General features: G+C 38.7%; 1 protein-coding gene across 1 annotated transcript; it reads right to left on the reverse strand.

Moving 5' to 3' along the window:
• Positions 1 to 310: 310 nt before the first annotated feature.
• Positions 311 to 25,390, reverse strand: gabrb3 (gamma-aminobutyric acid type A receptor subunit beta3). The gene is made up of 10 exons (XM_053322334.1): positions 25,353 to 25,390; positions 25,142 to 25,233; positions 24,979 to 25,046; positions 11,728 to 11,948; positions 10,770 to 10,852; positions 10,023 to 10,160; positions 8,252 to 8,404; positions 2,366 to 2,610; positions 1,667 to 1,747; positions 311 to 664 (listed from the first exon to the last, which is right to left on the reverse strand). Exons 1-10 carry the CDS (start codon positions 25,367 to 25,369, stop codon positions 311 to 313), a joined length of 1,452 nt encoding a protein of 483 aa, XP_053178309.1. The 5' UTR covers positions 25,370 to 25,390.
• Positions 25,391 to 27,576: the final 2,186 nt, after the last annotated feature.

Below are 27,576 nucleotides of genomic sequence, written 5' to 3' on the forward strand. Positions count from 1 at the left end.
CAGTGTAAGTTAAATCCATCACCGCGAAATGTCTGTGCTTCAACCCATGAGATAAAATGTCCCAGGTCGACACAGGGGTCAGAACAGAGAGTCACTTACAGTACAGGAAAGTCTCTGTAAAACAAACGTCCTGTAGATCAATCCTTGTGACAGTGCATGAACAAATGCACACTGTCTAAGTATTCTTCCATCAAAGTCTGAACTCTGAATTTAAAAAATGTTCGCAAGGATTTGACCATATAGAAGTTGTCCTCTCTCATTCAAAAACAAAAATGAGACAAGAGATGGGTTTTAAAAAAACATCAGTGCATTATTTCACATAATAAAGCCAGTAGATTACATTGAAGAAGCAGAAGGTGAAGGGGAATATTATCCGTGACCATCTGTCGATGGTGTTCACATCAGTGAGGTCTGGGATTTTGATTTTGAGTTGGGAGGATCGTCTCCGCAGACGGGTCTTCTTGAAATGTGCGTTCCTGTCCAGGCTGTGGCGGCACGAGTCACGCGTCCCGCTCGGCTTCCTGTACTGGACCCCCGAGTTGTCGAACACCATGGAGGTGGAGGTGGAGTTGTGAGTCTCGCTCACGGAGGTTGTGATTTCATTTCCTCCCACCTCGTTGTGGATCTCCAAGGTTGTCAGCAAAATGTTCCCCTGGGAGTCGACCTAGGCACAACAGACAGGAGCCGTGTTAAAAATGGGCTGTGAGCTGAGGCTTCAGTGACTGATGACACATGTGCAGCATGCGTCAGGCCCCTGGGCTGACGTCTTGCAGGAGGCTGACAGATTACAGCTCGGGAACCAGAGAGCGGCCTTCAAAACCAGGTTTCCTATCCCAAAGTTAAATCATATCTCACAAATCAGTTCAAGGTTGGGCCGGGTGGCTCTAATACTAATGTCATGACAGCTCCTCCTGCCTACACAAAAACATATAAATCTTTAAAACTTATGTGACAAAAATAGAGGTACAACATGTACACAGTAATGCAACAATGTGGTTACAGGACATGAGAGGGAGGAAGTGTAAATGTATTTTGCACTCTGTCAACACTGCTGCAAGCTAATGACAGAAACTGATCTTATTCCAAAATGCTACTCATAAAAGCTCAAACACATACCACACACACACACACACACACACACACACACACACACACACACACACACACACACACACACACACACACACACACACACACACACACACACACACAGAACACTATTATATAATGTACATACCAGCTCAAAGTCAAGTCTATTAAGTTCTTCCACCAATTCTTAGGTTGGAAACAGACCATATGTATAATATTTTATCACATTTAGGAATTTCAACAAATCTCTAAACCTCATAACATCTTCACCTACAGGTTAGGAATAAGTCTTCATTATAGTGTTTTGCTTGCATTCACTGTATAGGATATATAGATTATATTATATACTGTATACAGCAGGTTAGTGTTGGAAATGACAGTACAGGAGAGGGAGGGGCAAGAGAGCCACAAAGACAGAAATCAATTAAAGCACAACTCAGGAAAGGCCAACATTGAGGGGAATGGTGTGGTTAGGAGCGTTCCTTTGTAAAACTTTGCATGCAGCAGCAAAGTTTCAGTGGGTGTGGGGGGGGGGGGGTTCACAGATGACACACAACAGGCAGTGACAGACACTCACCCCTCGTGAGTGACGACGCCCTTGTACCTGATTGGACTGTTTAATAGACGAAGACTTGCAATTGCCTCCTTCCAGAATGGACTACGTACGAGAAAGACACAAACACAAACCCCTTTGTCTGAGCTGTGGTCAGCCTTGCACCTGCATGTGATGTATGTATGACTACACACTATGAGTCAGACAGTTGTCAAACAGTACGGACCAGTCAAGTCCAGGCTCGATGATTCATTTATGCACATTGAGCGAAAATTAAGATGAGTAATACACACTGTAAATGTTCATTATTCATTAAGTGGTATACAATGGTAAATCCACAGTTAATCCCAGTTAATCCCTTACACATCTGATACTTTTCACTGGTGTAATATCAAGCTTCATTCAAGATGAAAGAAGACTGGATGGACCTGAGTGTTTTCCACGTTGTTTTATTTTTGATACCAGGCTTTGTTGATCTGATGTAATGTAACAGTGGAAAACAGCTCATTTAAGGTTATTTGCACAATCTGTATCTATATTTGACAAAAATTCTTACCATCAGCATCATATTCCTTTGAGCTATAACATTCAGCCCTGGAATAAATATTATCCCCTAGACCCAACAGAACCTCAGAACCTCCCGTTGTTCAGATCTTTCCAGCAGTTCTATCTGAAATAATCAGATTCAACTTGATTCTGTGGCGTTTCGAAAGTGATTCTTACCTTGGGCCTCTCAAATTTATTCCGTTCTTCAGTTGCCTTCTGCGCCTTCTCAGCCAGCTTCTTCTGCATCTGAGGACCTCGTCCAAAGAAGATGTAGTTGACGAAAGCGTACTCCAGCAGAGCCAGGAAGACAAAGACGAAGCAGCCCATCAGATACATGTCTATAGCTTTGACGTAGGGGATCTTGGGTAGCGTCTCTCTCAGATGGGTGTTGATGGTTGTCATGGTCAGCACAGTGGTAATCCCTAGAAGAAGAAAAAAAGAATTAGAATCACCATGTTACAAATAAAAAACACAACAAATCTGGAATATAACAGCATTGGTAATGAAAAAACCCAGCAATCGTTCAGGGACAACCTCCTTAAACAAAGATGTGATGGGGTGGAGCTATCATCAGAGCTGCAACAAGTATCAAAGAATCGGTTAGTCCATTGACAGAAAATAACGTATCAATTTACGTTTTTTTTTCTTCCTCTATGAGAGTCAACTAAATATCGCTGTTATAGATGTCATATAGAGCTATCGATTTCATACAGAGAAATGTGCTTTACATAAAAACAAAAAATTGAACACTAAAAATTGGAAACATTAAAACATATAATAAAAAAAATCAAATTATAATGAAAATAAAACAATAAAGAAAAAATAAAAATAGAGCAAGAAAAGAAAAGGGTAGACTAAAATAGAGCCTCAAATGCATTAAAAATGATTAAAAGAACATACAGTGCAAATGAAAGATTAAAGTGCTTTAAGAGAGCTCAATCATAGCACATGAAAAAAGGAACATTTGGGGCTGATGATAGTTTGTTCAAGCTATGTGCAGCATAACAGCTGAATGCTGCTTCACCATGTTTAGTTCAACTCTTTTATAGACCAAAGAAGTAACTAATTATCAAGAAAATAATCATCAAATCAACTGATAATGAAAATAATCATTAGTTGTAGCCCCAGCTATCACTAACTTGTATTAATGTCATTTAAAGCAGTTCAGATCAAATGTGGTTTTAGATTTCTGCACAACCCAATCACTCACCAGAATATTTCATGGACTTCATTTGGTTTTGCTCGTTTGTTATTTGACTTTTCTTTTAAGGACTTTCTGGAATTCTTGGTTGTTGTGTTTTCTTGTGTTTTGGTTTTTCCTGTGTGCTCTCATTCAATGCATTGTCCTCATTTGCCCTGCCCTGTTCCTTATGTCTTCCCCATCCAATCAGCTCCCAGCCTGGCCTTGCATTGTACCACCTGTTCCCTGTTGCTCCATTAGTTTGGTTTGAATTTACCTCTTGCTTTGCTATTTAGTCTTTGTTGGATCCTTTGTGTGTTTTCGTCATGTTTCGTCAGTTCTTGCCAGTTCTTGTCAGGTTCTTATCAATTTTTTTGTCAGTTGCGTTCTGCTCAGAGCTACTCTTGTTTTTTTCTACACACATCCAAATAATAAAAACCTTTTTCTACAGCCATGCCTTCAATATCTTGAATTTGGATCCACCTGGGGGAGGGCGAGATCCCTGACTTGTATGAGTTAAGCTCCAAAAAACACTGCATCCTACATTTCCCATAATGCAAATCAATAGGATTTTTTTTATAAGATGTAAACACCCACATCTTTCAATTCCTACAGTTTTATAACACAGCCTTTTTTTCCCTCAGACAAAAATGAACAAAGTAGACAATTTAAAATGAAGGTCAATCTGCTGATGAGTAATGTGTCAGTCAGATTAGCGTGGACACCAACTGCTGTGGTGTGAATTCACATTGTTAAGTTACCTGTCAGTCATTGCACTCGAGGCCTGGAGTGAGTGTACAATTCACAGCTTGTATTCCTACATCCATGTGAGAAAATTGCAGCTAGGTACAGTCTCTATAAGAGTTTTTGCTTTTTAATTAAAACAATTACAGGGGCGAAAAAGCCAGGACCCAATCTTAAGAAACTTAAGAACGCTGTTAACTCATCAGGAGAGAAAACTGTATCCTGCTAGTCTAATTGTGAGTCATTTTCATCAGCTGCAGGTACAAACACTTCCATTAAACTTGATGACTTAACAGCTAAATCGAAGTCAAAGTCAAAGTATTCAGAATGTTCTTAGTTTGGCTTAGAAGAAAATGTTCCTTTTTATATGGGAGCACATAAAGAGTGAACAGTCTCAGCAAATACACCAAATAAATAAACATCAGTGCAGTAATTCTCTAAATAATGTGCAACACCAACAATAAATGTGTCTGTGTTGTTTTTGTGTCTCGTGGACGCCTCACCAACCTGGACTCTGTGTCTGTTTCTGTCTTTTCAGGCTTACATAATTAAACCAAAAATGTTGCACCATACAGTGTGTGTGTGTGTGTGTGTGCGTGTGTGTGTATGTGGGGGTGTCAAGAGCGCTGTGGGTACATTTCATCGATTCCTGCATAACAAAGGGAAGCGCAAGAATCTAAACTCACTCAGAGCTCAAAGGAGAGAGTTACTCAACAAACCCCCGAAAATACATTTCAGCACGCCGCTTTAGAGTTTACAGATGTCTCCGAGATGACATCAGTGAGAAGTACATGGGCACAGATGTTATTGCAAGACACATTGTAGATAACAACTCCAACTGTCAATTACCTGATATACTATATAGAGAGAGAGTGAAAGAGAGAGAGAGCATGTGTCGGCAGTGTGATACACAGTAAATACACTGTGTGACCTCCTTCAAACATCATTTTCCACTGCTCTTGTATGAAGTCTGATCCCAGTAAATGTATTTTTGCATGGGATACTTAGGCCACCATAATGGCACAGAGAATGGAAACCTATAGTGAATTATCACATGGAGCGTGATTGAATTTGGATGGTCCAGTAAGTGTAAATGCTTTCTAACTTGCATTGATCTCAGAGTGTCTCAAACAGCCGTCCCTTGAATGAGAAGGCCTTACAGCTGACGAACTGGAGAAGTGGGTCCCCTGAAGAGGTCTGACCCTGAAGAGATGCTTCCAAATGTGACAGCTCAGCAAATGTATTGAAATGTGCAATATTCATCTTTAAATCCCAGTCTATGTGCGACTGGTATTTAATGAACGGGATAATAATGAACGGGGATGACGTGCTCTATCTTACACGGGCAGTGCTTTGAGTGCATAGTGGCTGAATGAGGATTTCCATTAAGGCAAATACTCAAGCAGAGATCAATGCAGTCAGGGGAGGCCGGGTGATTTCCAATGATGAGCCAAGCCCCGTATTTGTTTCATTCCCACAGGCCAGTGGAAAATGTGAGTCTTAGATCCAGTTCAGTCTTCTGTTACACTACAGAGCAGAGGCCTTATACGCAGCCTATATTATTTATCTGTTCACATATGACAAAAATGTAGGAACAATTCAGAATTGAGTGTAATGTCAATTATGTCACATCTCAATCTTTTTCCTGTTTCTTCTGTCCACTTCCTAAGGCTGGGTATCATTTGAAATGTTGTCTTGTGCTGACCGCTCACCTCAGCTGTGGTACTGATATCACAACAATCTCTGTTTTGATACCTTAGTTTGAGAAAATTGAATGCTTTTTCACAAGAGAACTTCTTGAATGTTTAACATAGTCTAAAAAATAGCTGGCAAGCATTAACTTTAGCCTAAATATAATACAGATCAATCACATACTATCATAAAGTAAAGAAGTGTAAGTGCTTTTGGTCCGTCACTTTTTTTGCTACATTTTTCCCGCAACTACAGCAAAAGTATTGATGTTTGATACACAGCACCATTTATGAAAATACTTTTCATACAGATTTTTGTCACGTAAGAGCAGCATAGCAATCTGTAAACACAATGCCGACAAAGTATCACCTTATAAAGTTTATATAGTAGCCTGCTGTAGCAAATTGATGCCTACACGTGGCAAATGTACATCCATTATTAACTCCCTTTTTAGCTACGTTTTGGTCTCCTCCACCAATTTAGCTGCCAAATGCTAATGTGTTCACTAGCTAGTTTTTCTGTCTGCTATTTGGTGCTGATATAAAGTAGTGTACACTGGGTTCTTCATACATACAGTATTTTTAGCTGAAAACATCTGCCTGCTGCAGCTGTAAAGTATGCTAATGAGAGCCATGAGAGTGAAAACAAATTCTTTTGTTTGATGATGATAAAATGCTTTATAGGGCAAAAGGGATTTGAGTGACCCATTTTACATTAAACATAGTTTTTCTTGACCCCAAGGACTCATTCATCCTCATCAAAATTTCCACTCACTCCACTTGGAGAACTACTGCTCTAAAAATATTAAGTAGGATTTTCCCAAAGATCAAACAAACACTGCAAAGATCACTGAAAGTCAGTTTTAAAAACATAAATAAAACCAAATCGGAAAGGTCAGATCTCCTGTTTATGTCCTCTGCTGGCCAACATTATCCAACCTATCATCCTCTAAGGTCACAGTCCGGTAAATTTAGTGAGGTGGACATGAGTTCGCCACAAACACTTCATCTACTGTACAGTGTCTCTGAGAGGGGAGAGATGCCATCAATCAGAAATGAATCTCACATAAAAACTCAGTCACATTTTCTGCCTCACAGCCATCCATTCAGAACATCCTCATTACCTACCACCTCCTACATACCATATTTTTTTATTTTCTTTCTATCTCCTGTTTTTAAATTTTAATGCTTATTACCAAGATGGTTTGCAACTGTAGTAAAGTACCAGAAGACGAGTGAGAAATGTTTTTTTAAATATATTTTTTCTATTGACACATGATGTTATGTGTACACCTGTTTAGTAAAATAGACTGTAGACTATACGTTGGGCATTATGCACAAATAATAGCAAATCAGAAGCTGTGCTTATAAATAAGTTATCTCTTCAGCTGAATTGCTTATCTCATACCTGCCAATCACCGGCTGCCACAGTGTAACATGGGATCAGTAAAGGAATAGACTGGTGCAGACTGGTTCCCCAAAGTAGGAAATTAAATATTTATCATGAAGGTTTGGGATAGCAATGTGCAAAACACAGAGACCAAACTATGTAGCAAAAAAATCAAATTCATATCTATAGAAGTATTCAACTGACACTAAATAATCATATTTGTACTTACTAACTGATAAATGTTAAATTAAAGTGGGTTGAGCATAGCTCAGCGGGTAGAGCACCCGCCCCATGTGTTGAGGCTATAGTCCTCGTTGCAGGCGACCCCGGTTCGAATCCCGATCCGAGCGGTCTTATCCTGCGTGTCATTCCCCCTCTCTCATGCTCTCCTGTTTCCTGTCTCTCTACACTGTCCTGAACATTAAAGGCAAAAAAGCCCAAAAAAAAAATAAAAAAAAAAATTAAAGTAATAATGTACATATATATATATATAACACAATATTTTAAAGGTGATCTTCATGTTTGTTTGTTTGTCTTTGTCTCAACTTCATACTGCATACATAAATAATACATAGTAATTGATATTTGTGTATTTTGTGAGGCAAAAAGCTTTTTTACCTTTGGCTTAATTCAACAGATCAACATATTAGATTCTCAGCTCACCTTTTTTAGAGGGCCTTACCCTCTACAGAAGGCACACACCAAGTGCTATGTGTCTCACACCAAGTGCTCTGAAATCTTGTGTCACATCATATTTGATCTTTTAATGACCAAATTAGATTTTTCTTTAATTCCCTGAACCAGAGATTGTAAAAAGATTCCCAGAAAATTCATCTGTGACTCATTTACCATAAATCACAAATTAATTCACTGTGTAACTGCAGAGTCTCCACTTTGATGAAATCCCATTTTAATGTCTCCTGCCTGACTTCTAGCTTTGGGGCAGAGGTGATCACTGTTCACAAGCCTGCATGGCGAAACTATAAAACACAAAGGACATCTAACTGAAGGTGATACTACAGACCTGAGATCAATCTACTGCACGGGACACATTATACCTAATGCAACTCTGGCAGCCGAGGCGTCATAATTTATCCAGAACGACACCCAGGATAGGATGGTGATGAGAGTGGAGGGCATGTACGTCTGCAGGATGAAGTATCCGATGTTTCGCTTCAGCTTAAAGCTCAGAGAGAGTCGAGGGTAGGCACCTGCAGGGGAGACAGAGAAGAAGAAATACCCCTCTTTAATTTAAGAGGAACACAGGGCTCTCTGGCTCTTTGTTTCAGTTCCTATGGCGATGGCTTCATGTACTGATTTCATCACTATGGAAACAAACAAGCATGGCTCAAACTGTAAATCTGATGAAACTCAGCCTTGACCTTATCTATGTGCTAACACAGATGAAACAATATATAAAACAGCTGTTTACACTCACACTATGTTAAAGAAGCTTTTCATCATTTTGGGAAATGCTTAATTGCTTTCTTGCTTGAGAGTTAAATGAGAAAATTGATACCACCCTCACTGAATATGAAGCTACTGTACAACTAGCAGGCTAGCTTAGCTTAGCACAAAGACTGAAAATGAAGGGAAAGAGCTCGCCTGGTTCTGTTATGTTTGCACTTCTGTTTTTGTGCAATTTACACAAACAAGATATGATGATTTAAGTAGTGAGTTTTAGAGGTTCCGGCGTATTTCTTCAGGCACATTTTTGTCTTTACGCTAAGCTAAGCTAAGCTAAACTAAGCTAAGCTATGCAGCTGTTGGCTGTAGCTTCATACTAATTGTAAAACATGAGAATTCTATCTTCTATTTTCATCTAACTCTCAGCAAGAAAGAAAATTAATGCATTTTCCAAATGGCAAATTATACCTTTAACTTAGTAGATTTTTGACATGAATATGCAATATTTTTACTTGCTGAACTAATTCAAAAATTCATACTTTTTATGTTATACTTTATAGTTCTCAGAAGTAGAAGTATAAAGATAAACTTATACTACGCACTTATAGAAGAGAACTATAACTGCTGAACTGCTACAATAACCACCGCTACTATGTTTCATATTCAGTTACACCTCAACAGGGACAAAGTTGAGATCTGAAAACAAGAAATGTATATTTTATCTTTACTTTTTTACAGTATCTGCATCTCTCTTTTAACAGGAATCCTTGTAAACACTAGGTGACCTTGTTGCCCTGTGATAGTTACCTGTTAACTAACTGACTGATTAAATATACTATAGCTTCCTGTGTGCTAGATCCATCTACTGGCAAGATGTTAAGAGCATCTGCATCTACTTTTTACAGTTTATTTGTATCAAGAGTTGACCCTGATTGTAATTAACTCTAATAGTCCTCTCAGTATTATCTTCTCAGAAATATTAGTATAGGACAGATATACTAGTTCCTATATGTTATTAATTCAGCAGTGGGAATAATTACTGTTTTGGTGCCTCTGAGTTTTTGTATTGTAAGAGAATAATTTATGCTGTCGATGTTCTGCTGCATGAATACATTGTGTTACTGCCCCCTTTCATTTTCCAAGGGGCTTAAAGAAACAGAGTTGGCTCTATGTTATTATTCTCTGTTCTGGTATGGTCAGAGAAGTCGAGGTGCAATCCAAATTCTTTAAAATAGTCTAATACGTATGTATATGTAGGGAACTAAAGTAAAGAGGATTTATTGATGGGATGCTTCTTGTGAAACTTTTTGCCAAAGAGTGCCCTTGGATGTTATTCCATACCTTAAATAAGACATTAAAACAATTATAGAGCATGTGAGAAGCATTATTGTTCATCCTCTTCCATAACGGCTGTATATTCACCTGTGGAAAAGACAACATTCCTGGAGACCAGTTTGTAGTCCACTATGGAGAACTGAGGGAGCTCAATACGCGTCACCCCGGTCACAGCATTGTCTCCTCCTTTCCAGTAGAACTCGATATCATCTGTTGTGTAACCGTCTGCAAACATGCACACAGAGAACAAGGTATGGTGTGAGAAAGCACAGAAAGCACTGCAGTCTCATTTTGTTGGAGGGTTCAAATTAATTATGCATTTTTATTTGCTTAAGTGAAATCTGGGGGCCTAATAGCTACGCTTGATTTACAGTAAGCCCTATGAATCACATAGACTCAACTGGCTGTAAGTGCTGATTGCATGAGATGTAAATCTTCGCAGTGATGTGTGTCACTGCAGGCAGACAGGCTTATACCACATGCATGGGATCCATAACCGCCAATAGTTTTATAACAGCTCAGGTAGCCAAACATGTCGAGAGGACTGATGAAGTTACACTGCAATGGAAATCACTGCCTGGTTAAAATTTTTGTGGGTACACAGACACAGTAGCTTGAACTGGAGAGGGTGAAGCAAGCAATCTCATTGAGGTATGACAGCTTAATAAATCGAGGGCAATTCAGCAGCCTGTGCACTTTCTGTCTCCATGAAATGAGGAGTATGAGAAGTTTTTTATGACAATCACAGCGCTATTCATATTTTTAAGTGATGAAAAAGCAGAGCTGTCCGCAGTATTTCTTTACTAAGCGCAAGACGTGGGGCTGGGAACTTACAACTCTCAATTTCCAGGGTGCAGTTCTGTTCGTCCAGCGGGTATCTCCTCAGATCCATCATGCAGGCTGCTGTTGTTGTGATCCTGAATCCAAACAAGGCCGAAAAAGAGGCACACAGGGTTATTTGTTTAAAGTGCAGCACAAGTTCATGAGGAAATATTGTCAAAGCATTGTGTCAAATGGGTGAAGACAGAAGAACAAATGCACAGAGAGACACACTCTCTTTCAGTCTGAAACAAGAACTCATTCCAAATGGAACAAATTATTAAGACACAAGCATCTTGGCAATGCAATGACATTCATTATTATTTGTTTGAAAGTCACACTGTGTGCCAGTTCCTGCTAATGGCACTTCCAGGCTTTGCAGAGCTGCAGCGTTATATTGAGAATCCAATCTTGAGCCGTGGTCCAAATAAACATATGAGATGAGTTATGAGATATAATTTGATTTGAGACCTGCCGTATTAGCATTAAACTGTGAGAATTGCAGCTTAAATGGCTTCAACAAAACAAATAAAACACTCACACTTAGCCATTTATTGTGTCTTGGGCATATTGGATAGCTATGTGATAGCATAAAAGCTAAGAGTAATTGCAACCAATAAGCATTAGAGATAGATTGCTGGCTAGTTACTGGAGCCACCACAGGAGGTAGAGTGAAACACATTTGTTTCTTCGGGCTGCTTACGTTATTTTTACTGATTGGATCAGACTTGAGTGTGTGAAGGCAAAAGAACGCCAAGATGGTGGATTTCTTATCTTGCTGATGTAGATGCATATAGGAAATGTTTGTAGTAGTAATAAAAGTGTATCAGGATATAAGACACTTGAACTGTAAGTGTAAATAGAGTCTTTATCTGCAATCAATGCTTAAATCTGTCTCGTAGCTCCAGTGTTGCAGCTCATAGTGCAGGACTGGGAATGAAGGGAGATGTCAACAGCAGAGAATAGAGCTCACCTGAGGCCATAAAGAACAGTGCCGTCCGGGTGAAGTCGAATCATTCTGTTTTTCACTGTGACGCCGTGCACAAAGGACTTCTTGTCATTGAGGAAGTAGGTGTCTGGTACCCAGAGCTGGTCTGCTACTCTGTTGTCCAGCGTCAGGTTGAGAGGGATCCCTAAATAGGCCAGTCTCTTATCTCTCCAATACTGCTGGAAGTACATAGTCAACGTGTAGTCCTGTAGGGATGGAAACAGCACATAAATAATGTCATTTTGTTTCAGATATTTGCACTTTCTTCACTCAAACATAATCAACACAGTTTGCCCAAACTGAAACCAGACTTGTCTTTCTTACAAGGTTATCAAGTTCGGCACTGCACGTCTACAGCCTAAAGCTGGGGATGGATTTTTGTTTGTAACGAAAAGTGATATTTATAGAATCGTCAAACAACTCTGATTCTCATCGGTCTGCTGCGGGCGACCGTATTTCAAGAACCTGCCTCAACGAGAAACCCTTCTCAGCTGTTCTGGGCACAAGACTGGCATTACTAGCCCTCAGACTATAGATTTCCATTTCTGTCAGCACAGCATCAGTGCAATGTTTCAGCTCAATGCCTGACTGCTTTTTACAGCACGCCAAAACTCCACCGCATATCTCAAGAACATAGATAGATAGATAGATGGATAGATAGATAGATAGATAGATAGATAGATAGATAGATAGATAGATAGATAGATAGATAGATAGATAGATAGATAGATAGATAGATAGATAGATAGATAGATAGATAGATAGATAGATAGATAGATAGATAGATAGAATGGTTGGTTGGTTGGTTGGTTGGATGGATGGATGGATGGATGGATGGATGGATGGATGGATGGATGGATGGATGGATGGATAGATAGATAGATAGATAGATAGATAGATAGATAGATAGATAGATAGATAGATAGATAGATAGATAGATAGATAGATAGATAGATAGAATGGTTGGTTGGTTGGTTGGATGGATAAATGCATAGATAGATGGATGGATGGATGGATGGATGAATGGATAGATAGATAGATAGATAGATAGATAGATAGATAGATAGATAGATAGATAGATAGATAGATAGATATCATTACATATTACCAACCATCCATGCTATGACTTAAGGCTGTCAATAATTCATTGGGCATTCATTCAGTGGATCCATCAAACACAAAAGCTTTTCCCGGCCTTTAATGGAGCTCTTTACTTGCTCACTTGCCTTTGTTCTGCTGACTAATGTTCTCTTAAATAAATAAGCAGATCTCAGGAAATATGCTGAAAATGCCTACATTTCAATCCTCCGGTGCAATCGTGTATTCATAATAAATTGTTCAAACTGCCACGTTTCTTTTTGGATATATAAAATCAATATCTTCTTCCGTCAACACTAAACTAATAGGTTAGTGTGTGTGCAGCTCCTCACCTCGGAAACTGCTGACCTGATTTTGATGAAATAAAGAATTGCATTATTTTTGTTGTTGATTCTCTCATTACTCTGTAAACAACATAACTGGTGCAAAGGGGCAGCTGCATCACGCATGGTTGACAAAGTGTGGGCTTGTTTTCTGTTTGGAATGAATTACACAACATGATTTGACTGACAGTAGAATATAATGTAATATTGATTCCTATGAATAATTCAGTGTGCATGCACAATCAGAGGATGTATTTATTCTTACCCTAGGTTTAAAAGTTGCTTATAGTTTCTGTATCTGTGTGGGTTTTCTACTGTCAGTAAGTCATCCATAAAATGTCTTTAGTATTTTGCTTCCTAACAAAAGTAAAATAAATCATATCCGTGATTACATTTCTCCAAAATTTGCATCCAAACAAAGAAAGATAGATATTTTTGAAGTTGGGAAATGAAATGTAGGTTTTGTAGTAAATAATATTGGTACGTTTCCAGAAAATCCCTGGCTTGAGGTTTGGCTGTGGTTTTTTAGAGATGCCTTCACCCTCCCAATTCTTTCACCCCTGTGAAAACGAGATGGCCTCATTACACTCTCCCACACACAGCAGAGGTGTGGGCTGGGTGAATCAGCTTTACACAACACTTCTTATACTACAGAGAAGGAGCTCATCTACAATACCAACCCCCTCACTCCATGTCTGGACCACGACTATTTTAGTCTGTTTTAGTTCTTCAGATCCCACTTCAGCTGTTTCCCTCCACCGCCTTAGACAATGTTGTAGCTTCTCAGATATAAAGCTTAACAGAGCACGCACTGTACAGTACGCCCTCCTGCTCCCAGTACCCTGAGCAACCTGCAGAGTCCCACAGGGCTCTATTCCAGGCCTTAGCTTATTCCCCACTGAGGGTTTTCACTTTGTGTACAGGGAGACACCTTCTGAGGTCAGCATTGCTAGCTCTTGTCCAATAATATTCTATTTGCTGCTCAGAAAGCTTCAGATTATGTCATGTAATAATTCACTTGGAAAAAATATCTGAAATATCTTTCTATAGCACAGCATTTACTCTATGAACGCAGGTATGACAGTGTTTGTGAATGCATTCAGTCATATACATACTGAGATTATGTATATATACTTTATGTTCCTTGTATTTTTCTATATGCAGCAGTATGCAACACTTCAGCCCAATACAAAGTTCCCCTTCGAGACAATAAAATATATCTTATCTTATCTTAAACTGAAAGCAAGCATACTTTTTGCAACAATTACATTTTTCTCACCAGTACATTTTGTGTTTTGTATTTCATTTAAGGTGAAGCCTGTCATACTTGTTTGTTCCTATGCTCCATACATCTTTCAACATTTTTAAAAGCCTTGAAAAAGAATTACAGAAAGAAAAACAAGTAGTCAACTAACTAATTAGTCATATCCAACAAATCCATAACAATCAGCACTTCTTTAGGTAATGGTGTTGGTCATTTTTCAAGCAAAAACATTGTCTTCAATGTGAGCACTTGCTACTTTCATTGTCTTATGTGATGAGTTTACTGCATATTTTTGAGTTTTAGATTGTTAGACTTATGACAGTATGAAGACAATATCTTAAGCTTTGAGAAACTGGCATTTTTCACTATTTTGTGACATTTTATAGACCAAGACCAATTTACAACATAGTTATGACTGCCACAGTCACTTTGCATATGTTAAAAATTTAGCTTTCTATAGTCATAATGTTTATTTTTATTTTATTTGACTTTATTTAACCATGCCAATCATTAAGAACTTATTTACAGTGGCGGCCTGGCAAAAGGCAAAGTCCCGTGAGATAAGGGGGTAAAGACTAAAAAGAAAAGTCAAAAGTTACAAAGACAAAAGCACACATCCAAGCATTTCCAACACACCCACTGATAGACTGCACTATGACATGCAGTCTAGCACACAAGCATTAGGCAGGTAGCTATCAGACAACAGCAATACCACAACAGAACAAGAGCAGCATACACAAGCAGTAAGGTGAACAGGCGAAGCAAAACAGCAGCAGCAAGAGAGAAAGAATATGCATCAGACAGACGAGGGATGGGGAATATTAGTGTGTAAACGGCAGCATGTATCACTGAGAATGTCTGTAATACAGTTCTTGAAGGCTGACATGGGGATAAAATTGTCCAGTTATGGTGTTTTTTGCAGATTGCTCCAGTCTCTGGCAGAATGATGAAAGACTGGTATAACATTTATTAATTTAGACCAAATATGTATGTGGTATTATACCACGATATAATTAACATTGGTAGTATTTGACAAGAAATATTAATCTTACAACAGAGGAAATATCTCTAAAAAATTTAATTAAATTAAAAGTTTTTAAAATTATAATTATAAATGATTAAAAAAACTTTTACTACAGCTTCAACTTTTGCTGTTACAGATTCTACAAGTGTCTGATCTGAGGAGAAAAGCAAGTGCTCTAATCATCATATTTCAACATTCAAAATCTATTCTTAATGCATAATATAATAGCTCAAATGTGAAATGGTTCAAATCAGTATAATGAAATAACCTGCATGAATGTGATTGGCTGTGACTAGTCAGCTGGTGAATGAGCCAGTGATTGTATAGCAACAATGAAACAGCTGATGCTTCATTTATAGTTACATTTTGCTCACAACCACAAAGTTTTGTATAACACAAACATGATTCCACTGAAAGTCATTAAGGGTCATATTGAATTATGGTCCAACCCTATTGGAAATGAGTTTGGCTAGAGGATGACTGTTTGTAATATCCACTCATTTGGCAATTACATTATCAATAGCTATATCTGATAACCAGAAGCTTTCACAGAGCATTCTATGGAGGACTTTCACAATGTTATCATCACACTGTGAATCCACTGACTAAGAGAAACACTTTAATAATACTTGTAGATGCTCTTTGCTCTGTTTAGTGTTCAGGCACACTGAAGGTAAAGGGTGGTGTTTTTGTTGTCAGATATGTAGACCACAAGAGACAGAAAGGGGTTTGTTCTCAGCACCAGTGAGTAAATGAGGCCCAGTGGGAGGATGAGACTGTCGTGTCATCTTCGGCTCATATGGTTCACAGTCTCATACTCAGACATGGTTACTGTGTGCCAGTCAAACATCGTCTACGTCAACTTAACACCGAAATATCTGCTGGGAATACAGGAATAGCACTCAGAGATGCTTGCCCTGCGCAAGTGGGGGGCTTTTCATCACTTCATAAGACAGTTAAGTGTTCCCAGTAGGATTCAAAAGTGTACTATGCATGTTTTACAAACCATGCGTTTAATAATTTCAGTCTCTGCATCCTCCCACGCAGCATTTTTACAAGCCTTTCATGAAATGATTTCATCCCTTTCACCATCTCAAAAACATGCCGCCTTATAAATACTATTATCTCTTGAGAGCAATGTTGCAGGGGGAGACATGTTTTGTATAGGGGGTGGGTGGAGGACGTGGGAGGGAGGGTTGTCAAGAAGAAACTTTTTTCTCCATTTAATTTTGAGATGTGTTCAATCAGAAATGATTCTCTGTATACAGCCTCCACAGATTTAAACTTAACAACAAATCTTCTAAATATGACATTAGATCTGACGAGCTGAAAGAGAATACATCTGTTTGATCCCATAATGATGGTTGAGGGGAAAACAACATATAAAGATAGTATTTGACAACTATTGCATGACAAATGGACAAAAATAAACATCGCCTCTATGGATGAACCAAATAATATCAGATGACTTGTGTCACTTTCGATGATTAGCATTTCACCATCCTTTACGAATAACCGCACATTAAGCAGCTTGATGATGTATTTATAGTGCTTTTTTAAAATACAGTACATTAAAAGACTGAAGACATAATGGAGCATCATAAGATATGTCTTTAATATATCAATAACTAAAATAGAAAAACATTAACCAAGATTAAACTCACAAAGGCTTATTTATGTCTAAATGCCTGGTTCTTCAGTCTGGTTGAAGGAGTTCTATGAATATGATGGAAAAATAAGAAATCATGAAACTGGAAAAAGTAATACTAATTTGCAATCCAAAATTGTGATTCAGATTTATTTATGCAGCATGTTAATTAGCCACTATGATAAGTAGTGCTGATATGATGATTGAGGAGTTTGGCTGGAGATGATGATAAAAACAGACAACTTATGACAGTAGTCCAAAAGATTCTGAGCTGCTTTGAGTATTTTTTTTCCCTTTTTGGCCACTTGCAATGCAACAACCTGTAAAGCTTTTAAAGTTTTATGATGAACCTATTAAAAAACTATTTCTTATTTACTCATCCAGTAGATGCAGGGCAACAACTTCATCCCACTGGCTTTTCTGGCTACATGAAGTCCAATATTCTCTCTCCTTCCAGCTCTAGTTTGTTCTTCACCACATCCGTAGGGAAATGTTTGGCAGCTGAACTCTCCACAATTTTACCAGCTTGTTACTAACTTTGTCTGTCTGTAGTTTTGGTGCTGTTGCTGGAAACGATACTAATGAAAGCGGCGATACTGAAGCAAAATGTAAAGTTGTGGGCTGTTAAACCAAAACAGTGAGCTGAAAGATGCTACAAGGACCCGTAGAGTTGAGGGGAACCACAGAGTCTGAGAATAATTATTTAAGGGTTTGCCACAAAAAGCCAAGCCTTTCACATTACATGCAGTCATTTGATCCATTGTTAATATAAACACATTGATTATTGCAGCTTTAAAGATGCAGTGTGTAGAATATGGTGGCATTTATCTGAACAGACTTGTCAGAAATGGAATATGATATTCATAAGTATGTTTTAATTAGTGTATAACCACCTAAAGATAAGAATCTTTTTTTTGTGACCTTAGAATGCATCATTTATATCTACATAGGGAGTGGGTCCACAGAGCCTGCCATGTTGCACCACCAACCTCTAGAGAGGGTCTTTCACATTGATTCTACCTGAGTGGAGGGACCCTCTGTGTGTTTTTTTGCTAACCATGAAGCTTATCAGGCATTTAGATGTATAATGAGGCTGGTAGCCTGTCACAATCACTACTTTTGTTGGACGATATATTGTCTCAGATACAGTATAGTCACGATAAACAATATTATTGTCATTTGAAGATTATTTTACACCACTGATATAATTATAATATAATATAATAATATATATAATAATAATGCAAGGGGGCAGGTGGTGGGATTGGAGAGTGTGCACTACATTTGTGTAAAAATACACGACTGTCATTATGGTTGGGGACAGAGTTATTTACCTTTAATTCTTCAGCAGTCTCCACTCAGGACTTATACAGTGAGGAATGGAGGACACTACTTGCTTAGCTAATGTGACATGAATAGCCTCTTAGCTGCTAATGTGAAGTGTGGCAATATTGAGGTCAAAAAATTATCAGGGCAATTTCCATGTATCATATGATAAGTGGAGACATGATGATGATGATAATTACGTTATTGTATGATAAGTTGATAGTGTAATTATTGTGCCAGGTCCAGAGGCTGTTGTGTTGACTGTGTATACTGTAGTGTATAATGGGATGGTTCAAACATATTATTGTCCTAAAACTATGAATAAACTCCTCTACTGTATGCCATTTCCAGGGTCACCTCAGCTTATTTAAGGTACTCATAACATTTCCTCACACAGCACACCCACAAATGTAAGTGACTGCATACAACAAAAGTTCTTCAAGCACAATTAGCCTCACCTGGAATCAGGTGTATCAGCTCAATAAAAGCTCTTGACGCTCCATTTTTATTTTAAGCATCCTGTTAAAGTAGAATAAATTTGTACTGCACACAGAGGTTATATTACTGTAGGGTCACATCCTTCTATTGTATTACACTTCAGTGAGCGCAGTATTGTTCCAGCAAGATGTAGAACTCAGCATGTTGTATATAGAGGATGACACTAGTATATCTAGCTGAGTTTTCCTTGTAAGTAGCTGGAGCCTGAGGCTGTTTGGTGTGTTAGGTGTCTGACTTATCAACTAAAGCCTTCGATATAAATCTGGGAGAACATCTGTAGTTTGAGTTTTTTTAAGGGTAACACTTCTTTCAGGCAGAAGGTGGATAATGTTAAAGTGTCAAAACTGTTGGGTGTTTTAGCACATGATGGATTCTTCCAGCTGACTCATGCCGTGGTGACTGAATAAATGTGTAACAACACCGCTGGGAGGATCTGCTTTACAGCTTAAGGTGCTTTATGTGCCCTGGACAGGTGTTGCTCTGCAACGTATAGCAACCCTAGTAGTTTTCACAACTGGGAGCGATTCATCATAGATAAACACATACTACATTTTGCTCATAGACTGACTGACTAGGATTATTAAAAATAACAACATAATGGAAAAGGACACTAAGCGATTCAAATTTGCAAGCTAAAAATAAAGGAGTGAGAGCAAGTAAAGTCAGAGATATATTAATAATCTCATCTCCTAGACAACAAGCTCTGCAGCTCGCCCACACAGGCTATAACGGGCCAATACCTTGTGTGACTCTGGCGGTTTGAAAGCACGCTGCCAACACCTTTACGTTCTTCACTTCTCTGAGGGAGTGAGAGCAAGTTTTGCTTGGGCCTGTACAAGGACTATAACTGAGCAGTCATCACGGTCATGTAAATCCTGATTTATCGCTAAGGATTTATTATTAGTGCAAATAAATGTGGATGTGGAGGTCAAAACTGTTCTAAATCCTGCATTTTAGACTATAAAAATGAATGATAGGCAACTTTATGGTAAAACTTTGAGTACCAATCTCAGTGGCTGTCACATTACTTAAAAACAGTCTGTTAAAAGTCCATATTTTGTTTTTCAAAAGTAGATCAGTGAACTACTTTATGACTCCTTCAGTTCCACACAAAGTCAAATTTAAACTCAAGACACAAACTTTACCTCTAATGACATTTACACCTGTTTTTTTTTTCTTAATCATTTTGAGGAGTCAAAGTTGAGATATGAGAGATTTTATTAAACATTTTTAACAAGCTGAAGCTCCTGATGTGCGGTTCTAGAGGCTAAATAAAAGCTAAATCAACAGACTGGAAGGGTTTAGGGTGTCACTTGTTCCTTAAAAATGCCTCAAGTTTTGCTCTAAAACTACTTTCAGTAATGTCAAACAAATCCCAGTGGCGAGGGGGGAGGGGGGGCTTCAGCTAGGTAAAGGATAGTCCCGCTCTGTGTGAGATATGTGGAACAGAGCTGTGTATCATGTCGAAAAGCACGCAGCTATTTCTAAATGTCAGGCAGATGAACTTGATCTTGGGCCAAGTTTTCTGTTTTGTGCCCCTCTTCTCGCCACTTCATAACCTGCACTGCAGCACAGACCACCATTGCAGGTCTTACTCCTTGAACTTCATTTGTCAGGGTCTAGGCCAACATCACAGATCACACACACACACACACCAAAGACACATCGGTAACTTTGAAAGACAAATTTTGCTGTGTTTTTTAGACTAACCCTTTTCCATGGGAAATCACTGTTAAAATAAGTTATACTGACACACTAACCAGTTAAAGTCAACGATAAAGTCATATTTAGAAACAACAGGGTTCAGTGTAATAATGGCTATTACATAAGAAACACTGATCGCTGCTCAATAGTCACAGCGTGGTGCGAAAAGTGCGATTAGACTCCAGATAATTCAGAGAGACATGTGAAGACAGAAAGTCTTCCTTGTTGAAGCATATGAAAAGAGACAGACTTGCACTGCATTGCAGATCTAATCTGTCTGTCCAGCTCCTTATTCTCTTACAGCACCAGTCTACACTGAGCACCAACAACAGACAGTGATTTACTAAATGTGCTCTCTGATCCTGTTAACAGATTAAAAAGTTACCCTTAATAACACACTCACACACGCAATCATGCATGTACACACTAAAACACATATAACACATATTTAAAAGCAACCAATCAGCACTTGACATACCGTTTAATTTAGTTTAACTTTAAGTTTATTTCACCATGTTTTTTTGTTGTTGTGTTTTTGCAGTGTGGTCTGGTAAGGCTCAGGGTTTTGCTCAGAACAGATGTATCTTCAGTCAAGCTGTGTAATACATGAGTGACAGTTCTCCTCTTCAATCAGACATCAATATGAGCCCTCCTGTGATCTGACTGGACACCGGACACGCCGCTAACCAGGCTGTCATTGGTGCTTTTTAAACTGGAAAGACATAACTGTTCTGGAAATGTTTGATTTCCACCAACCATTGAATAAATCAGAGGGAGAAAAATATGACTATCAATGGAGGAATCCTGCTTTGTTTTCTAACATGTAATGTGAATGGAGCATTTAGCTTAAATGGTTTACAAGGGTTTTGAGTCATCTCAACGCTGCTCATATACTAGTTATAGATTTATCTTCAGGGCTCAACTGATTCCCATTAGATGTGTGTGGAAACTGAGTCTGTGAGCTAAAGTCTGGCTTTATGAGGCTACATTTTATAACCTAAGTTTATTAAACTGTTATGAGAAGAACTCAAAGGGCATTAGAAACATAGTTTTTAGTGGAATTATTTGGGGCCATGACAAAAAAAAAGGCAATAACTGAAACCTCATAAAGAGACACAGGAGGCCCGAGAAGTTCTGTTTAAAAAGTGTAATAAAGAGGAAAAGCCACTGTTATTGTCAATGAAGCTTCTACAGGTATAGTAAATCAGAGGAAATTAGGTCATCATCTCCAGAAATTCAAACCAATGCAAAGCTTCAATCATGACTAGGTATCTGCTTGAGGTGAATAATAGTCTCACAAATGTCACTTTAAAGGAGTCTACCACTATAAAACAGAGATTTTTAATTAAGTCCTGCTCATCTTTTCTAACCAAACCTAATTTTCATTACTTCAAAGTCATTGGTAATTTGTAAAAGAGGATAATAAACAAAACTCCAGTGCTTAACAATGCAAATTCTTTTGTACACTCCATTAACCCTCATAATCTCTCATTAGCAGCAAATATGGATGTACTGTTGCACTTTTTTTCTTTTGAAGAATAATCAGGACTATTTGAAAATGAATATTGTACACAGTTGCGCTCAAGTTTTATGATGGATTATATACATGTTGGACAAAATTCATTAGGTACAACAAGTAGCAAGTAACCAACTAGAGTCATAATTGTGATCATTTGCTTATGTTAATTGACAGATTAGTGTTGTGTGCAAGCGTCACTTAAACAGTGTGCAGAAGTCAGCTTCCAGCTTCACAGCAGCTGACCTACTGTAAATCTGAATCAAACACTTGCCTGGCAGGTTGTAAATTTACTTCAGCACTTCAGCAGGCTGCACAAATATAATCAATATATGGAAATTGCAGTGATTTCAGTGTATCTTCCTAAAGTAATAATCTGTATAGTGTTGTATATTGTGCAAAATGCAAAGTGAGGCATTGCAAGTGTTTTACAATACAATATAAAATGTATAGATGATTCTATAATCCCACAGAGGGAGGAGGATTCCCCTTGAGATGCTCTACTGACCAAAATGTGAGGAAAAATTATAAATGTCAAAGCCTTCTGGAGGAGAAATCAGAATTCAGTTTTGACAGAACAGGGAAGAACAAAACACTGTTTTTTTAGGACCACAGATCCGTTCCCAAAGCTCTGAATAAAAGTGATGTTGCTCCAGTGCTGATGTGAAGTAACTTTGCTTCCTGAGTCACAGCAGAGTCCACAATGCTCAAGCAGCCTGACCAGTGATCGCTGATCCTGTTTGATTTTGTGTGAATAATATTTAGTCTATTTCTTCACGTCATGTTTTGGACATCTGGAATAACGTGTGTAATGCCTCGTGAACAGGATGTGATCAACTCCTGATCATTTGTATTGCAAGCTAATGAATTTTTAACACATGCTCTGATGCTACTGGGAGTGTTTCCTAGATGTGTCCAAAGTCCTGTAGCCTGAGAGGGAGATGTGTTTCCTCTGTCCCGTCTGCATGCCCGAGCCATTGAAACATTTAGTCCGATACGATCGCCACTGAGGAGGCCAAATGCTTTCACTCTCAAGTTTAAAGCAGGTGTGGTCTCTAATATGAAAATTACATTTGGCCCATTAAGTGCTGAAATGTAGTTAACTGAATATAGATTTCCAAAGCTAACGAGAAAATACTGTGTGCATTTCTATTTTTACTCAAAGTCGAAAGCTTACATTTAAATAGTCTAAGTTAAGTAGTCCAATTTTGAACTTATACCCACAATAACTTGTGTTTATTGTATTAAGTAGGGACATCATTCATTGTTAGTATTGGAAAAATGAAGTTGGACTGTATTCTGCATATAAACAATTATTGTATATCTACTCATCAAAGTACACTATGGTTGCACACAAATAACTGGTGCTAACAGTAAAATGAGCATTGTCTTAATACAACCACGCTATTTAACATGACAAATGATGGCTACTTTAACCATTTCACTCATTTACAAAACATGAATCTCAACCGTCACTAGAAGCGAGTGGGTGGTTTCTCTGTGGGTCCCACTGAGCCTACACTCTGCTGCTGAGTGGAGATGCATTAAAATGCACCACGGGTACATTTCATCACACATACTTGTCAGGACAGCATGTCAGAGGCTATTTCCACTTGGTAGCATGAGATCAGGCATCAAGCTCTGTCAGCATTTCAGACCAATGATAGATGGCATACAGGCATTAAACTGTAGAGCCCATGGTGTGCCCACTATAACACACACACACACACACACACACACACACACACACACACACACACACACACACACACACACATACACACACGCTGGTGATCTAGCTTGTTTTTTCATGTTTTGAAAGGAGAGGGCATGGTAGCAGGACTTACTGACCTTATCTTCTATCTTGACTATTAGGGCATCACTGCTACAGTCACACAGCCAGTGAACCAGGATGTAAAACCATACAACTAACCATAATCTCATACAGCAGATGACCAAGTCACTCTAGACAATACAGGAGAGCCTCTATAAACAGTTTTTGTCTGGAGCAATGCACTATCTTGTAGAGATTATTGGGTGTTATAATTTACTTTGGTTACCTTTTTCTAAAATGTTCACCATCATCAAGGCTTAAAGGCTTATAAGTAGTAATTAGTGGCTTTATTATTGGTTAATACATCATTTACTATATCCTAATATTTATAAGCCATTAGCAAGAGCAGTTTTGAGTTGCCAGGTTCTGAAAATGGATTTTGACTGGTGTTTACCTCTTTCTAACAAGGCACAATGTTTAGAGGTTAAAAATTGCAACTATTGTTGTTCATTAGTGGTTTATCAATAATGTACCAATGCTTTATAGATCAGTTATTAAAAATGAAGAACAACTTTAGGGTTGTCAAATTGGCTAAAGCCCCAATGGACCCTCTGGCAAAAAAAGTGCAGAGCACCTGGAGCGATACTAATTTATAACAACTTATAAAGATTTACAGCTGCAGACTGGATGATTTACTGTAAATGACTTAGTGCCATAACTGCTGACATGACATCATTTTATGAGAAAGTGAGAAACCCATAATTTATTAATGGCTTACAAGGATTTACAAAATGCATTTTACCCAATGGACATCTACAAAAGTGCGTTTTCAACCCTGGAAAACCAAAGCTTAATCTTAATAATGACTTATAACTGATCAATAAAGCATTGATAAAGGGTTAATTCATCATTATTAAAGCCATAGGTTACAACTTTTAACCTTTTATAAAGAATATCATTAATTAGCCAAATTCGTGGTAAATAATGGTACAACAGTCCACAGAGGTTAACAAAACTGCAAAATGACTCAAATAATAATTAAAGATTTGTTTACAACTCACCATGTTGACTTCTGACACCATGTCTATACTTGCCACGTCTATACTCATGCCAACAGCAACCGGTGGACCTAAAAACAATACACAAAACAAAGTTAATAATCACCACGCTACTTCAGGGTAATAAAACGATGGTGCAACACCGAATGAGAGAGCCAAGTCATACCTCCAAAGTCCGGACGTAGACGAATATCATATCCCTTCAACAGTTTATCCACAGTCTCTTTAACAAAAGACATGTTTCCCGGCTCGTTGACGCTGAAAGACAGAAGACAACAAGGAAGGTAACTCTTTCTGAACACCCACACCCAGACTTGTGTCCGGTTTAACCCCCCCTCCCCACCATCACCACCACCACCACCACCACAGACTCTCACCTCTGGGCACAGCACATCACTGCCACGACCAGCGGCAATGATAAAAAGTCAACGAGCCCTGTTTTCTGGGGTCCCAACATCCCTTGTGTGCTGTCTGAGAGGATGGATGGAAGGATGGACGGATGGATGGGAGCTGTCCAGCGCTTAACTAATGACTAAGGAGAAGCCCCGGTGCTCACACACTCCCTGCCGAGCTTGGCTAAATCAGGTGAGACTTGTTCCACATTGTGCGTGCCTGTGGCGCAGCCTGCGTTATCATGCTTCATGGAGCAGAGACGCGCTCGCTTGCATGTCAGATGTGCTCATCGCTGCAGGAGGCTGCTCCGCATCTCCGGATGGCAGGTTCAGCCTTTAGTGCTCAGACACTAACAAACATGTTGGTTACATGTCCGTTAAAGCACCAGTGGCCTCTACAGCGGTATAAATCCACAGGTTCGCCGTCCATGTGAATGTGCTGATAGGCTGCATCCTGTCGCCTATACCGGGATCATAATAATAACCCCTCACACTCACAGAGACTGCTACCTCATAACTTTGAGTTCTGAGAATGAGTCTTCATGTCTGTGTGCTGGTCTGTCTGCTCTGGTAATGACAAAGGAGCACGTACTACAGCCTGCATATACAAGCCTATTTAAGTGCTTGTGCTTAATTGAGTTTTAGCTTGACCAGGAGTGCAATTATTTTGAAAGGCAGTGACGTGTAAAAGAGTGGGGGGTGAGACAGGGGGGGCTCCAGACCCCTTTTAGTAAGAGTCTACTCTGTGTGTGTTTACAGGACACTGCTGTGTTCATTTTAGCTCTAATGTCGGACAAGTAGAGGACTTAAGAGCCTCTCTGCTGGTCCCAAATGTGCTATTACCCCCATGGTTAGATACTCTGGCATGAAAAAAAAGAAAGTGGGACCCTTACTGAGTGTATCCCTTTTATCATCCCGTTCATATGCATGTTTCATGTTTGCCTCAAAGTCACAATTGAACAGCTTTTTCATTGTAACTCTAATACTGCTTTCTTATCTTAGCAGAGTTATTGTAATGTAAATAAAGTTCATGCCAGCATCCAAGTTGTAAATTGACTGAGTTGGAGTTGTTGGATTGTATCAGTCTGGCTTCACATGATGTACATAAATAATATGGTAGACTACAGAAAAGAGAGTACCTATCTGACTGAATTAAGAAAATAACTCATTCAACTCTACTTAACTCAGCTTGGGGCTGCTTGGTATGATCAGTAATTGTAGTGACTAATATTATAAAGCTTTAGCTAGCATTGAGTATATTGCTTTTATAAGTGACATTATTGAGACAGATTGCAAACTTTATTATTTTTGTCTATGTGCTACTGTTACACCAAGTTTTAGCATTTACCTGTATACTGTAACTGTCATTTGTGTCCTCAGCTGTAGCTATTCAGCCAATTAGGTTCACTTTAAACTCAGTTTCAGGGACTTGTTTTCTTTGGCAAATGTCGGTCAGGACAACAATGATAGATAGGAAATAGGGTGTTGGGGGATACAGTAACTTTGCTTATTTTAGAACTTTAGGATTGAGCTTTTTGAGACTATGAAAGCATCATTTAGGCCCATACAAATCTCCCATTTAGACCCTTGAAATCTATTCTGGGATCTTGCCTGCAGAGGTGAGAAAGAGCATTTGGATCTAGTGTGAAATACTGTTGTCACTCAGTTAAAGTTGCTCCTGTAATGATTTCATTAGAATGTTTTCTCTCTCTTTTTTTGTGTTTGCTTCAGTAATTGGCATTGAGGAAGAAGTTCAATATTACTGCAGGGAACAAGAGTGTGCCTGAACTGGACTCTTCCCAACACATTTCTCCTTCCACTTATTTACAGACACTGGTCTAGTGCTACATGTCAGAATGAATCCTCCTCTGCTACTTTTTACATAATATTCCTTAAGAAAACAGCATTTAGGGAGTGATTCTTACCTTGTGTCGTAGATAGCGTACAGCTTTTTATTCCCATCGACAGCATTCCTGTGAACACACACAAAAAAAGAAGGAATTACTTTAAGTGTTAATACTTAAACATATCCCACTTCTTAAACTTGTCCCTGCTGGAGATTTATCTCTGAAGTCACTTTTAATGTGCTGTGAGGAAGCAGAAGTGCAAGAGGGCTTTCACCCTGAGTCTAAATTTATAAAGGTGCTACACTTTCATAAACAACTATGTTTTGAAATTTTGAAAAGAAATCCTCCTTCATAACTGACTC

This window comes from Scomber japonicus, chromosome 7, assembly GCF_027409825.1.
Source record: "Scomber japonicus isolate fScoJap1 chromosome 7, fScoJap1.pri, whole genome shotgun sequence".
NCBI lineage: Eukaryota > Metazoa > Chordata > Actinopteri > Scombriformes > Scombridae > Scomber > Scomber japonicus.

Bases quoted from the DNA above. Each gene is read 5' to 3' on its own strand.
- gabrb3 (XM_053322334.1), bottom strand. The intron at 25,047-25,141 runs GTATGACTTGGC...TATTGTTTTTAG, and splicing joins TCTACGTCCGGACTTTGGAG to GTCCACCGGTTGCTGTTGGC. The intron at 665-1,666 runs GTGAGTGTCTGT...TGTTGTGCCTAG, and splicing joins GGCGTCGTCACTCACGAGGG to GTCGACTCCCAGGGGAACAT.